The sequence below is a fragment of the Microcaecilia unicolor genome, chromosome 4 (genome assembly GCF_901765095.1).
Source record: "Microcaecilia unicolor chromosome 4, aMicUni1.1, whole genome shotgun sequence".
In the NCBI taxonomy this organism is placed as follows: Eukaryota; Metazoa; Chordata; class Amphibia; order Gymnophiona; family Siphonopidae; genus Microcaecilia; species Microcaecilia unicolor.
In genome coordinates, this window is record NC_044034.1 from 231,614,751 (window position 1) to 231,630,491 (window position 15,741).

The window sequence follows — 15,741 nt, forward strand, 5'->3', positions numbered from 1 at the left end:
GTAGCGCAAACGATGGCCCGCCTTTATCTGGTGGGAGAGTCTCATCTGGCTCTTCTTGTGTTTCCCAAGGTGGATTCCCTGGTAGCTGCAGTCACCAAGAAAACCACCCTGCCTGTAGAAGGGGGTGTCACCCTCAAAGATATGCAGGATCGTCGTCTGGAGGCAACCTTAAAGCGTTCTTTCGAGGCTGCTGCCTTGGCTCTTCAGGCTGCTACTTGTAGTTCATACGCAGCTAGAGCCTGTCTTTCTTGGCTTCAAAGTTCGGCAGAGCAGATTGTGGAAGCTTCTTTCTCCTTTACAGAGTTAGCCCCTAGGATGGAATCGGGGCTTGCTTATTTGGCTGCTGCGTTGTATGATTTAGCTAGAGTATCGGCTAAACAGATGTCTCTAGCTGTTTCGGCTTGGCGTCTGCTGTGGCTTCGCCATTGGTTGGCTGATATGGGGCCTAAGTAGCACCTCACTAATTTGCTCTATAGGGGTAAACTGCTGTTCGGTGAGGACTTGGAAAAGATTGTCAAAGATCGGGGGAATTCCAAATCCCAGCGCCTGCCGGAAGACAGGCCCAAGCCTGGTTCCAGAGTTTCCTCTGCGAGGCCAAGATTTTGGGACGCCCACAGATACTGCCCTGGCCGACCCTCTGTACCTTTTCAGCGTTACAGGTTTCAGCAACGTTCCTACTTTCATTCAGAGAAAAAAATCCGTGACCCCTCCACAGAGGCAGGGAGGGCCAAACCGCGCTTTCCAATGATGGGGTACCAGTCCAGTTCCATGCATAGGAGGCCGTTTATCCCTGTTTTTCAAAGAGTGGACCAAAGTCATGACGGTTTAATCAAGAACGGATACAGTTTGGAGTTTGCGGCACCCATTGGAGATGCCTTTTTGGAATCCCGGTGCCGAACTGCCGTCAAACGGGCAGCAGTTACCGACACGTTGCACTGTGTTCTGGATATAGGGCAGTGGTTCCGGTCCCTTAGTCCGAGCTTCGGGTAGAATGCTACTCAATCTATTTTGTGGTACCTCGGAAAGGAGGGTCCTTCAGACCAGTCCTCGACTTAAGAAGAGTCAACTAGTCTCTGAGAGTGCGACACTTCCGTATGGAGACGCTGCAGTCGGTGATAGCAGCGGTTCAGCCTGGTTAGTTTTTGACTTCATTGAACCTAAAAGAGGCGTATCTGCACATCCCAATTTGGCTCCCTCATCAGAAATTCTTATTCTAGGCCAGCATTTTCAGTTCTGAGCCTTGCCATTCGGACTGGCCACGGCTCCACGCACCTTTTCCAAGGTAATGGTAGTGGTGGAGGCCTTCCTGAGAAGAGAAGGGGTCAGGGTTCATCCATATCTGGACGATTGGCTCATTTTGGTGAACTTAGCTCGAGAGAGTCAGTTATCTACTGCACGGGTTATCGAGGTGCTCCAATCTCTCGGATGGATCGTCAGTTTTCCCAAGAGTCATCTGGAACCCTCTCAGGCTCTCGACTATTTGGGAGTTTCCTTCAACGTGGAATTGGGCTGCGTCTTTCTCCCCGACAGCAGGTGACTCAAGTTTCAATCGCAGATTCTCCAGTTATTGAGCATTCCTCGTTCCGCGGGCGTGGGATTTTGTACAGGTTTTCAGTCTCATGGTGGCCACCCTGGATGTGGTGCCGTGGGCGAGGGCACGCATGAGACCCCTGCAGCGTGCTTTTCTCAGGCAATGGTCTCCGAAGTCCCTGGAGTATCAGTGTCGGTTGTCATGGACCCCGGTGGCCAGGAACAGTTTGGATTAGTGGCTGTTCCAGGACAATCTGAAGCGCAGGATGCTGCTTGCTTCCCCTCAATGGGTACTAGTAACTACCGATGCCAGTCTGTTGGGGTGGGCAGTGCCTCCACCGGGTATGCTCAGGGGCTATGATCAACTGTGGAGTCGAGCTGGTCCATCAATCATCTGGAGTTGAAGGCCATTCGTCAGGCTTTTCTGGCGTTTCACAAGATCCTGAAAGGGAAAGCAGTATGGGTACTGTCAGACAATATGACAGTGGTGGCCTACATCAACCGACAAGGCGGCACACAGAACAGTGCATTAGTGGACGAGGCAGCCGTCATTCTGGCTTGGGTGGAGCGACATCTTCTGTTGTCAGCAGCACACATCGCCGGCTTAGACAATGTGCAGGCCGACTTTCTCAGTCACCACTCCCTTGATCCAGCGGAGTGGGAGTTGGCAACGGAAGCCTTCAAGCAGATTTGCAGCAAGTGGGGCACTCCTACGATCAACCTCAAGGCATCCAGCTCTAATGCCAAAGTCACGCAGTTTTTCAGCAGACAAAGAGAGTGAAGATCTGCGGGGTTGGATGCCCTGTCTCAACCGTGGCCGCCATCCAAACTTCTGTATGTGTTTCCTCTGTGGCCCTTGATCAGTCCGGTTCTTCAACGAATTCGTCTTCATGCAGGTCTAGTGATCCTCATAGCCCCAGATTGGCCACGTCGTCCATGTTATGCAGATCTGCGCTGGTTACTGGTGGAGGACCCGTTCCGTTTTCCTCTCCTTCTAGGTCTGTTACACCAGGGTCCGGTGGTTTTGGAGGATCCTTGCCGCTTTGGTCTTATGGCTTGGCGATTGAGAGGGCGAAGTTGAGGAAGAAAGGTTTTCCGGAAGAAGTGATAGTCACCTTGCTCAGAGCGTAGAAACGGTCTACGACTGCAGCCTACGTTAGGGTCTAGCGAACTTTTGAGAAGTGGTGTTCTGAGCATTATTGGAAACTGATGCAGGCTTCAGTTTCCCAGATCTTGGCTTTTTTGCAGCAAGGTCTGCAGCAGGGTCTGGCATACAATTCTCTTCGAGTGCAAGTGGCAGCTTTGTCGTGTTTTAGAGGCCGAGTAGTGAGTTCTTCGCTGGCAGCTCATCCGGATGTTGCACGCTTCTTGCTGGGGGCGTTGAAGCTTTGTCCTCCATTGCATTCTCTGTGTCCTTCTTGGAGCTTGCGGCTTGTGCTGCGGGCTTTGCAGTCGGCACCTTTTGAGCCGCTTCGGCAGGCTTCATAGAAAGAGCTGATGCTTAAGGCGTTTTTTTGGTGGCGCTGGCGTCGGCATGTAGGATATCGGAAATTCAGGCTCTCTCATGTCGAGATCCCTTCTTGCAGTTTTTGGAATCCGGGGTCATAGTCCGCACGGTTCCTTCGTAAGGTGCTTTCTGCGTTTCATCTAAATCAGCCTCTTTTTCTTCCTTCCTTTCGAAAGGAGGGCTGTCCGGAGTCTTTTCGACAGTTACACCTTTTAGATGTCCAGCGCGTACTTTTGCAGTACTTACACATGTCAAATGACATTCGGTGCTCTGATCATCTGTTTGTCCTATTTTCAGGTTCACGACAAGGGTTTCCAGTTTCTAAGGCAACAATTGCACGTTGGCTTAAGGAGGCCATTGTTTCAGCTTATCTTTTGGCTGGGAAATCTCCTCCGGAGGCCTTGAAGGCGCATTCCCTGTGGGCGCAGGCTTCCTCTTGGGCGGAGACTGGCTTGTTTTCAGTTCTAGAAATTTGTTGGGCGGCGATGTGGTCATCTCATCTCTCGTTTGTTAAACATTATCGCCTGGATGTTGCAGCTCGAGAAGATGCGCGTTTTGGAGCGGCAGTTCTCTCTCTCGAGGAGCTGCAGCTTCCCACCCGATTTAGGGAATGCTTGGGTACATCCCACCAGTTCCTGGATTCATCTGCTGCTGAGGCTAAGGAAGGTAAAATTAGGGCTTACCTAATAATTTTCTTTCCTTTAGTCGCAGCAGATGAATCCAGCATCTCTCCCTGATTGCAGTCTGTTAAACATTTAAGATAAGTCTTGGGACACTGTCTGTACATATTTAAGAGAGACTTTCATGATCTATGCCATTAGTTACTCTGTTTTGAATATAGTTCGCTCCAGTTGAGCAAGTTTTCTTTTATTGTGAGTTAAGTCATGTTTATATTTCTAATTTTCAAATCTTCGAATATCGACTTAGCTGGTTAACTTTAAACCTGCTAAAAATAAACTGGATATTCAATGCCGGTCACCAGATGGTGGAGGTAGCTTTTGAGCTGTCCTAAATTCACCCGCTTAGTTGACACCAAATATTGCTGGCACCTGCATATCTGCCATCTCCTCCCTAACACCACCCACATTTTTGGGACCAGTCAGACAATATTCAGCAGCACTGAATATCGGCAGTTAAGTGACTTCAGGCAGACAGGAGGTTTTTATGAATTCTGTTAATGCAAATAATTTGTAATACAACATCCAAGACCCCATCCTTTTATGTAAAAAAATAAAGATGTTACAGAAGATTAAGCAAGTAATTTTTTTCAGACTGAAGAAGAGAAAAAATTCGACCTCTTCTTCATTGGTGCCAAGGGAGCATAGTGCAGGACATATGGTGGAGGCCGAAGTATCTCTATATTGCTCTTCATCGTTGTGTGGTACTGAGAGTACAGAGCTTACTGGTGTTCTCAAAGTGCCCTCAGAGTAAGGACTGCTTATTCTCCATACCATTGGAGAAGCTGCTTTAACCTCCATGGACCTGAGCTCCCAGTTCCGATACAGTCTAGGTGACCCAGGAAGACATTGCCACTCCTATGGTAATGTCCCTACCTTTGTCAATGGTAGCCTTTGAGTAGCTGCTCATTCATAAGTTTGAGGAGTGGATAGAACACTTCTTTGCTTGACATGATGTAGGAACTTTGACTTCCATCTATGTTGAGATCAAGGGCAGAGGAAACAAGTAGGCAGTCAACTCACAAGATCCAGCATGGAGTAAAAAAGGAAGCAGATCGCCAAAAAGCTTTCATAAAAAGCTTAATTTATTCACCACGTTGCAGTATGTGGGGCAGAGTTAAAGATACGAGTATTGAAATCATTCAAGTATCTGACCATGCCCCTGTCTGGATCTCTTTTTATGGGTTAGATGGGGAAGTGTCAAGGGGATTCTGGTTTCTCAGTGAATCTCTCTTGTTATTCAAGGAGACTGTTCACGTGGCTGTGGTCACATTCAGCTACAGTAGATGACACCGCAGATTCCTGTTAATATCCTCACTCACAGCATTAACCATGAGGGTTGAGCCATATTGTCAGCATCAGCCACAGGGACCTGTGGCTGCAATGTTATTAAAATTGGGGTAAAAATCATTTTAAATGATTTTAATCTTAGTAACATTGGGGAAATGTATTGGTAAAAAGCAGTTTAAATTGAGGGTATCAATACTGAGGAAGATATGAGGAGAATGTTTTCACTGATGCCCCCTACTTGGTGGAATACTATACTTATAGAAGCTAGGTTGGAGTTAAAGTATACAGTGTTTTAAAGGATGATTAAAGCAGAGTTGTTTTCTAGTATGAATTACAATTGTTGATCAAGTTGGGATAAATGTGTAGGTGATGAGAACAAGAAGGGGTGGCAATCTTTTATAAGAGGTAGGGAATAAGGTTGGAAAAGCAATAGGTATTAGTTGTTAGACTTTGTTGAGGTCATGTTTATTATTATTTTTTCCAGCCAATGGAAGTTGGAAGGAATTTTATAAAAGGGCTTGAGAATGTCCATCTATCTACCCGTCTCTGTGTCTGGGGGCAAAATACTTCTCCAAAAATTTAATGGAATGGGATGAAATGTGGCCTGAGAAAGAAAATGCTAAAAAGATCCACATTTGAAAATGGGCCAAATCGAACTGGGGGTTCCAGAGAAATAAGCCCACCCCCAAAATGGCCCAGCTTCTGTTGCATAGAAAAATAAATGAAAAGTGAAATGTAGCAGTTAGAGAATAGAACAAAGCAGTTTAAAAGGCAGAATTCACTATTCTTCCAAACTATCCTTGTAAGTGCCCTTCCTAAAAAGCTACCTTCCCACAATTACACCCCCCACACAAATTGCCCTATCCCTGAAAACTATTCCCTTGCAAGTGCTCCACCATTCCAATATTTGCCCTATCCCAAAACTTATCCCTGCAACTACCACCCCACCCCACCCCACATACTGCTCCCAAACTCCGAAAATATTATCTATAACTTCCATCCCACTTCCAAACTGCTCCCACTCCTTATAACTACAGTCTTCAAAGTGGACCACCCCCACAAACTACCCTACCTGCAACTTGACACAACACACCACACCACAAACTGTTCCCATCTCCAGAGACTACCTCCTGCAATTGTCCCACTACCGGTAAATTGCCTTACCCTCCAAAACTAGTCCCCCTACAACCACTTCTACAGGTTTCAAACTTGCCTTCTCGCAAGTACTCCCCACCCTCCTGCTACCTTCTCCACAGAGACAACATATGTCCAGCATATACACACAACAGAGATATACATATTCACACAAACACATGCAGACCTCACAGATATACAGGAAATGTAAATAATTCCCTATTTTTATTAATGAATTTTCTTAGCTTTTAATTCTATTGTGAAAGCTACTTAAAGAATCATTTAATTTTGTTATTGGTTGCTAGGGGCACACTGACAGTGATCTGGGCCCCTAGGCACTGAAGGGTCCTTTTACTATGGTGCGCTGAAAAAAAATGGCCTGCGGTAGTTTAGGCACGTGTTTTGGGTGCACGCAGATCCATTTTTCAGCGTGCCTGCAAAAAATGACTTTTTAAAATTTTTGCCGAAAATGGGCATGTAGCAAAATAAAAATTGGTACACATCCAAAAAAGAAATTACTGCAAGAGCCACACGGTAGCCAGGCGGTAACTCCAAATTGGCATTTGTTCGGCGTGTGTAGACGCTTATGCTGCTTAGTAAAAGGGCCCCTTAGGGTCATGGGTCCCTAACCACCCATCAAAAATGATTAAACTAGATGGAAGCTAGGGGACAGTGGGCCCCCTACTGTTGTTGGCCCTTGGACACTACCCAATTGTCCCAGTGGTCAGTCCACCCATTAGATTGTTATGTGTATTGCCAAGTAACATCTGTTGCCATGGGCAGAGCCCGATTAAGGCATTGGTAACCTTTGCGCATACGTTGTGTCCACATCTGTTTTTCTTTGGAGGGGGGGGGGATTGCTGTGAGATATAATCACAGTTAGCATTGCCAACTTTCTGGCTTTTTTTCAGAAGATGGCAGAATTTTACATTAATGTCCTGAAAATAGAAGGATGAGTAATATGATTTTTTTCTGAGTTTAATGCAGGGGCTTGGCAAAAGTATTGGGGAGAAGCACGCATTTGTACTTATCTCTTCTCCCCCCCCCCCCCACCCCCAGTGGCGTTAAATCCTACCAAATTCTAGCAGGGATGCTCAAGCCCCACAAGCCGAAACGTTTGCCGCTGACTTCTTCGCAGCTCTTGTTACAGGAGGGAGAAAGAGATCTGGGGAAGTTTCTGTGCTGTAGAAGTTAAGTATCTGCATGTGGTGGGGGTCAAAAGAGAAATGACCCGTCTCCAAAACATTCACCAATACATCTTTATGGGAGAAGCAATTCAAACACACTTTTCATTACTTTTATTTCTTGCTAGATTGGAAACCACACCGAAAAGGCTGGTTTCTATTGGTTTGGTATGTAAGTGCTTTAAGTAAAGAAAGAAAGAAGGACCCTAATAATAGCATATTGAATGCTATTCTTATTTATTTATTTTATTATAGGTGGAAATTCTCTAAATAATCTCATAGAACTAAAGGCAGTGAATGTTAACCCAACAGATACAACTGTGCTTCTCCTAAATGATTGCACAGAGGTGAGTAGATGTTTGTCAAATTGATAAACTTAAAAAAAAAAAAAAAAGGAACGTAAAATGTTTTAAACATAACCTAGTCTTATTGCCAGTGCAAGAGAAATTGAGCTATTTTACAGCCATGTTCCTGATGACAGTTTGCAGAATTTAGAATTAGGTTTTCTGCAGATTGGCATGTGTATACTGTCCAAAAGAAAAGTATGTCTTTCGCTCCATGAATAGCTTCCTTTATTAGAGATTTAAGTCTTGAAGTGCTCTGTGACTGGAGAAAATACTTTTTATGTATGTAGTGAGACAGTATGGCTGGCTCCTTTACAAATCTGAAACCATACAAGAAGCTATTTCCAATGAGTGGAATTTATAGAAGTATTATAAGAGAATACACTATTCTATAGTAAATAAATGATGCTGAAGGTAAATAACTAATTCATCTGGCTTTTATTTGATTGAATGTTTTATACAGCCATAAATGTTTAGTTTCTTTAGTTTCTCTTCTCCCAGACCAGAAACTGTGCCTGAAAACTGAACATACTTTCTGTTATGTCTGCCTCCAGTGTTGTCTTCTTGGTTATTATGGTTATCTTGACACAATTTTGTACCATTAACTGCAAACTTATTGCTTAACTTCTCTTGGAAGTGTCAGGAGCAAAAGCTGGCAAACAAATTCATGTTCACTATTAAGCAGTGTGAAACGTGTGGGCTGTTTGTAACTGATGATCTCTGTGTTTCATTAGTACCACAAGTATATTGAAGTTGCGATAAAACAGTGCCGAAGCTCAGGAATAGACTGTAAAATTCATGGCCTTAGCATTTTGGGACGTATTCAAGCAGAGGATGAAAATTTAGTCACAGTTCCTTTCCTTGCTTCTGATAATGAGGAAGAAGATGATGATAAAGCCAACAGTGAGAGGTAAAGATTACTGCATGTGTGCACCATGCCAATCATTCTCTGATCATGTGAGAACTGAGAAACTAATGGTCAGGTCTTGCTAGCCTTCAGATATGGGATCACCTAACAAAAAATATTGGAAGTGCAGTAAATGACTCAATGGAGGGCAGTATTTTTCTCCTTAAATCAGTACTAAACAATTTTGCTAGCTCTATAGTACAGTTAGTAGAATGTTGTAGGCGTTTCTTTTTAATGAGATATCAAATTAAGTGTTTTGTCTTGACTGTGTATGTCAGGGGCAAACTGACCATTCGGGCAACCGGGCAACCAATCAGTGCCCGAGGCCCCAGAGCCTCTGGGGGACCCAGAGACTCTGCCCGAATGCCTGCCATTTTCCCCATTCCCACACACTAACCCCCTGCCATGGCCACCACTGCTGCTGCTGCTGTTACAGCAGTGGCGGCAAAAACAGAAATAAAGATCATGGAGCCGCACTGTTCCTCCTGTTCGCAGCTGCCGGTCCTGCCTTCCTCTAACAATTTTCTGTTCTGGGGCAGAGCTGGTCATCTACAAGCGGGAAGGGAACGGTGCAGCCCTGCAATCTTTTTTTTTTCTATTTTTGCCGCAATTGCTGAAACAGCAGCAGTGGCCACGGCAGTTGGGTATTGGGTGGGAGTGGGGATAGCCTGATCTTGTTGTGCCAGTGGTAATGGGGGTGTCTGGTGGAGGGGGGGGGGGGAAGAGAGTTTGGATGTTGGGTGGGGCTGAAAAAAAGACTGCAACACTGGATGGAGGGGGGAGGGTGTGATTGTAAGTGAGGGTTGGGTCGAAGAGTGGGGATATGGGGATTAGGTGGGGTGATAGTGGGGACATAAATTGAGCAGGGATAAGGAGGACCCCAGGTACAGGGTGACTGGGTGATGGGGAAGGACAGACAATGGGTGATGGGGAACAACAGGCGATGGATGGAGAATGGAGTGGGGAGGGGGAATAGATGCCAGATGGAAGGGAGAAGAGATGGGACAGATGCTGGATGGAGGGGGAAGGGAGGTCAGATGCTGGATGAGAAGGAGAGAGGGGCTAGATGGCAGATGGAAAGAGGGAGAGGAGGGACAGACACTGGATGAAGGGGAGAGAGGAGATAGAAGCTGGATGGAAGGGGGATGGAGGATGCAGATGTTGGATGGAACTGGGGAGAGAGTGGGGCCTGAGTGGATGGAAGTGAGAAGAGAGAAGGGCCAGATGCTGGGTGGAGGAGGGAGAAAAAGAGAAACGCTGGATGGAAAGGGGGAGAGAGGGGGCAGACGCTGGATGGAAAAGGGGGAGAGAGGAGGCAGATGCTGGATGGAAAAGGGGGAGAGAAGGGGCAGAAGCTAGATGGAAAAGGGGGAGAGAGGAGGCAGATGCTGGATGGAAAGGGGAAAGAGAGAGAGAGGGAGCAGATGCTGGATGGAAAAGGGGGGAGAGAGAGAGATAGACACTGGTGAGAGTTAAGAAGAGATCAAGGAAAGAAGAAACAAGAGACTGGGACCAACGCAATTAGAAAAAAGTAAACGGCCAGACAACAAAGGTAGGAAAATGAATTTTATTTTTAGTTTAGTATAAAGTAGTGTTATAGCTGTGTTAATAAAGAAAATGGAAATAAGATAATACCTTTATTGGACTAATTTTAATACATTTTTGACTAATGTTTGGAGACCCAACCCTCCTAATAGCAGTATACTGTCCTGACCTGAGGAAAGAAGTTTTGGCCTCTGAAAGCTAACTGGAAAATATATTTGATCCAATAAATTGGTATCATCATATTTTCCATTTTTTGTTTTATTTGTTAACCTATAGTAAGTGATTGAAATATGTCAGTTTTTGAAATTTGCATCTGTGGGCGGGGGAGTAGCAGCAGCGCAGCAGGCAGGAAAGAACCGGGATGGTGGGGGCGTCGGCTGCGGTGGTAGGGGGGCGTTGGGCAGTGGCTAGGCAAGGGGCCCAGACCACTCTCAGTGCCTGGGGGCCCAGACCACTCTCAGTCCGCCCCTGGTGTATGTTAAAGATCACATGACATATTTTGCATTAAAATGTTATGGCTAAGGACCAGTACAAGTTCTGCAGTCTGGCCTACAACATTTTCCCCCTCTATAGAAAAAAATCCCAAATTAAGATTAGAAAAATATCTTCTTAATTCTGGTGTTCATCCTTGTTGATTTTATTGTACAAATCTTTGGATGAATGTACTGTATAAATGTTTGATGAATAATTACAGATAACAAATGCTATCTGTAAAATCTTTGTAAAGATGTATAGTAGTTGATATTGCAGAAATGTTTAGGATAAAAATTTGCATTTAATTACATAAATCTAATAGTTAAATATTCTAACCTCAGTTGTCAGGTTAAGGGCCATGTTTGATAAGGTGCGCAAGCGTTTTTAGCGTGTGCTAAAAATTGGCACATGCTAACCGTGTAGACACCCATAGGAATATTATGGGCATCTGCACGATTAGTGAATGGTAAAAACTCTAATGCACCCCTAGTGCGGCTTAGTAAATAGGGCCCTAAATGTTGTATTCCTGAAATTCATATATGAACAGATTTATCTGAACAAAATGGGGCTGTATTGGAATGTGTTTGGGATGTGATTTCCAAATTGTATTATTTTATTTAAAAATACTTATATCCCACCTCATCTCCAAATCTGAGCAGGTCACAAGAATACATACACAGTAAAACAACAGTATTACAGAATGCATATGAAATAAAACAACAAACACACTAATTTAAAAATAAAATACCTAATTTAAATAAAACCTAATCATGTTTAACATCTGAATGTTCTGTCAAATTAGCTGGTTAGCATGAAATCAGTGCTAAGTGGCTAATTGTTTTCATATACAGTGGGGGAAATAAGTATTTGATCCCTTGCTGATTTTGTAAGTTTGCCCACTGACAAAGACATGAGCAGCCCATAATTGAAGGGTAGGTTATTGGTAACAGTGAGAGATAGCACATCACAAATTAAATCCGGAAAATCACATTGTGGAAAGTATATGAATTTATTTGCATTCTGCAGAGGGAAATAAGTATTTAATCCCTCTGGCAAACAAGACCTAATACTTGGTGGCAAAACCCTTGTTGGCAAGCACAGCGGTCAGACGTCTTCTGTAGTTGATGATGAGGTTTGCACACATGTCAGGAGGAATTTTGGTCCACTCCTCTTTGCAGATCATCTCTAAATCATTAAGAGTTCTGGGCTGTCGCTTGGCAACTCGCAGCTTCAGCTCCCTCCATAAGTTTTCAATGGGATTAAGGTCTGGTGACTGGCTAGGCCACTCCATGACCCTAATGTGCTTCTTCCTGAGCCACTCCTTTGTTGCCTTGGCTATATGTTTTGGGTCATTGTCGTGCTGGAAGACCCAGCCACGACCCATTTTTAAGGCCCTGGCGGAGGGAAGGAGGTTGTCACTCAGAATTGTACGGTACATGGCCCCATCCATTCTCCCATTGATGCGGTGAAGTAGTCCTGTGCCCTTAGCAGAGAAACACCCCCAAAACATAACATTTCCACCTTCATGCTTGACAGTGGGGACGGTGTTCTTTGGGTCATAGGCAGCATTTCTCTTCCTCCAAACACGGCGAGTTGAGTTCATGCCAAAGAGCTCAATTTTTGTCTCATCTGACCACAGCACCTTCTCCCAATCACTCTCGGCATCATCCAGGTGTTCACTGGCAAACTTCAGACGGGCCGTCACATGTGCCTTCCGGAGCAGGGGGACCTTGCGGGCACTGCAGGATTGCAATCCGTTATGTCGTAATGTGTTACCAATGGTTTTCGTGGTGACAGTGGTCCCAGCTGCCTTGAGATCATTGACAAGTTCCCCCCTTGTAGTTGTAGGCTGATTTCTAACCTTCCTCATGATCAAGGATACCCCACGAGGTGAGATTTTGCGTGGAGCCCCAGATCTTTGTCGATTGACAGTCATTTTGTACTTCTTCCATTTTCTTACTATGGCACCAACAGTTGTCTCCTTCTCGCCCAGCGTCTTACTGATGGTTTTGTAGCCCATTCCAGCCTTGTGCAGGTGTATGATCTTGTCCCTGACATCCTTAGACAGCTCCTTGCTCTTGGCCATTTTGTAGAGGTTAGAGTCTGACTGATTCACTGAGTCTGTGGACAGGTGTCTTTCATACAGGTGACCATTGCCGACAGCTGTCTGTCATGCAGGTAATGAGTTGATTTGGAGCATCTACCTGGTCTGTAGGGGCCAGATCTCTTACTGGTTGGTGGGGGATCAAATACTTATTTCCCTCTGCAGAATGCAAATAAATTCATATACTTTCCACAATGTGATTTTCCGGATTTAATTTGTGATGTGCTATCTCTCACTGTTACCAATAACCTACCCTTCAATTATGGGCTGCTCATGTCTTTGTCAGTGGGCAAACTTACAAAATCAGCAAGGGATCAAATACTTATTTCCCCCACTGTATAGGAGCCTTTTTACCAAACTGCAGTAAAGAGTGGCCTTAGGATGTGCTTATGTGGGTCATTTCTATGTACTATGGCCATTTTTCCACATGTACTTTCAGTACCACGTGTTGCCTTTTGGCCTTGCGTCAGCTCCCAGGGCCTTCACCAAGTGTCTAGTGGTAGTTGCAGCATCGCTATACGGACTGGGAGACCATGTACTTATGTGGGCCTGAAGCCTGGAACAGAACTGGGGGAACTTGTGGTTGATTTGAGTTACAAAATGATCCACCATTTGCATGCCCCACGCGATCTTGCGACTATGCCCATTATTGAGACACCACTCGTGAGGTTGCATTATCCTGCTCAGTCTGTTGGCCAGGGTATTGTTTTCACCCACAAGATAAGTGGCTTGAAGGAACATATCATGTTGGCAAGCCCAATGCCACATCTGGACAGCCTCCTAACTCAGACGGCATGATCCAGTCCTCCCCTGCTTGTTGGTGTAATACATGGCAACCCGATTGTCTGTTTGGATGAGAACAATTTGGTGAGAAAGCAGATCTCTGAAAGCCTTAAGAGCATTCCAGATCGCCCAAAGCTCCAGGAGGTTGATCTGAAGATTTGTTTCCTGGGAGGACCAAGCACCTTGAGTGTGAAGCCCATCTACATGAGCACCCCATCCCAGGAGAGATGCATCTGTTGTCACGGCATGTTTCTCCAAGCCACTTATCTGGCAGGCATAAACAACAGTCTGGCCAACAGGTTGAGCAAGATCATGTAACCTCACGAGTGGTCGCTAAACATGGGCGTTGTCCACAAGATCTTCCGAGTGTGGGGCACCCCCTCGGTGGATTTTTTTGCCACTCAGATCAATCACAAAGTCCCTCAATTCTGTTCCAGATTTCAGGCCCACGACAGACTAGCGTCAAGATGCCTTTCTCCTGCATTGGGGGACAGGCCTTCTGTATGCGTATCCTCCCATACCTCTAGTAGGGAAGACTTTGCTGAAACTCAAGCAAGACCGCGGAACAATGATCCTGGTTGCTTCCTTCTGGCCTCGTCAGATCTGGTTTCCTCTTCTTCTGGAGTTGTCCTCCGAAGAATCTTGGAGATTGGAGTTTTTTTCCACTCTCATCACCCAGAATGAGGGGTCGCTTCTACATCCTAACCTCCAGTCTCTGGCTTTCACGGCCTGGATGTTGAGAGCTTAGAAGTTGCCTCCTTGGGTCTTTTAGAGGGTGTCTCCCGAGTCTTGCTTGCTTCCAGGAAAGATTCCACGAAAAAGTGTTATTCTTTGAAATGGAGGAGGTTTGCCATCTGGTGTGACAGCAAGGCCCTAGATCCTTTTTCTTGTCCTACACGGACCCTGCTTGAATACCTTCTACACTAATCAGAGTCTGGTCTCAAGACCAACTCCGTAAGAGTTCACCTTAGTGCAATTAGTGCTTATCATCAACGTGTAGAGGGTAAGCCTATCTCTGGACAGCCTTTAGTTGTTCGCTTCATGAGAGGTTTGCTTTTGTCGAAGCCCCCTGTCAAACCTCCTCCAGTGTCATGGGATCTCAACGTCGTTCTCACCCAGTTGATGAAAGCTCCTTTTGAGCCACTGAATTCCTGCCATCTGAAGTACTTGACCTGGAAGGTCATTTTCTTGGTGGCTGTTACTTCAGCTCGTAGAGTCAGTGAGCTCCAAGCCCTAGTAGTGCATGCACCTTATATCAAGTTTCATCATAACAGAGTAGTCCTCCGTACTCACCCTAAGTTCTTGGTGGTGGTGTCGGAGTTCTATCTGAACCAGTCTGTTGTCTTGGCAACATTTTTTCCCCGTCCACATACCCACCCTGGTGAAGACAAGTTGCACACCTTGGACTGCAAGAGAGCATTGGCCTTTTACGTGGAGCGGAGAAAGCCCTATAGACAGCCTTATAAATTCCGCCTAGTTATTTGTTTATTTTGATCACAACAGGAGGGGAGTCGCCATCGGAAAACGCACAATCTCTAATTGGCTATCAGATTACATATCCTTTACTTATGCCCAAGCTGGGCTGAGTCTAGAGGGCCATGTCATGGCTCATAATGTCAGAGCCATGGCTGCGTCAGTGGCTCACTTGAAGTCAGCTTCTATTGAAGAGATTTGCAAGGCTGCAACGTGGTCATCTGTCCACACATTCACATCTCACTACTGCCTTCAGCAGGATACCCAACGCGACAGTCGGTTTGGGCAGTCGGTGCTGCAGAATCTGTTCGGGGTTTAGAATCCAACTCCACCCTTCTAGGCCCATTTCTGTCCTGTTTCAGGCTGCACTCTCACTTAGTTCTGTTTCTTTTCAGGTCAATTTCTGTTATGTCCTCGCCATTGCGAGGCCCAATTGACCAATGTTCATTGTTTTGAGTGAGCCTGGGTGCTAGGGATATCCCAGTTGTGAGAATAAGTAGTCTGTTTGTCCTTGGAGAAAGTGAAGATACATACCTGTAGCAGGTATTCTCCAAGGACAGCAGTTTGATTGTTCTCACAAACCCACCCACCTCCCCTTTAGAGTTGTTCTAGTTCTCTGGTTGCTTTTTATTAAACTGAGGAGGGCACGCTCGTGCCAAGGGTGGGAAGCTGTTCGTGCATGCGCGGTGTGCTCTGGCCGCGCGCCGGAGCGTTCTCGAAAGATTTTTATTTTGCTTGCAAAATTTTGCCAGTTTCGTGGGCCACCGCGGACGTCGACCCAATCATGAG

At 45.6% G+C, this 15,741-nt stretch overlaps 1 protein-coding gene across 1 annotated transcript in view; it reads left to right on the forward strand.

Moving 5' to 3' along the window:
* The window catches only part of HERC2 (HECT and RLD domain containing E3 ubiquitin protein ligase 2), a 921,269-nt gene that overhangs the window by 465,126 nt on the left and 440,402 nt on the right, over positions 1-15,741 (forward strand). Inside the window, 2 exon segments of the mRNA XM_030201308.1 lie at positions 7,578-7,669; positions 8,401-8,576. Of these exon segments, the coding sequence (XP_030057168.1) occupies positions 7,578-7,669; positions 8,401-8,576 (268 nt within the window).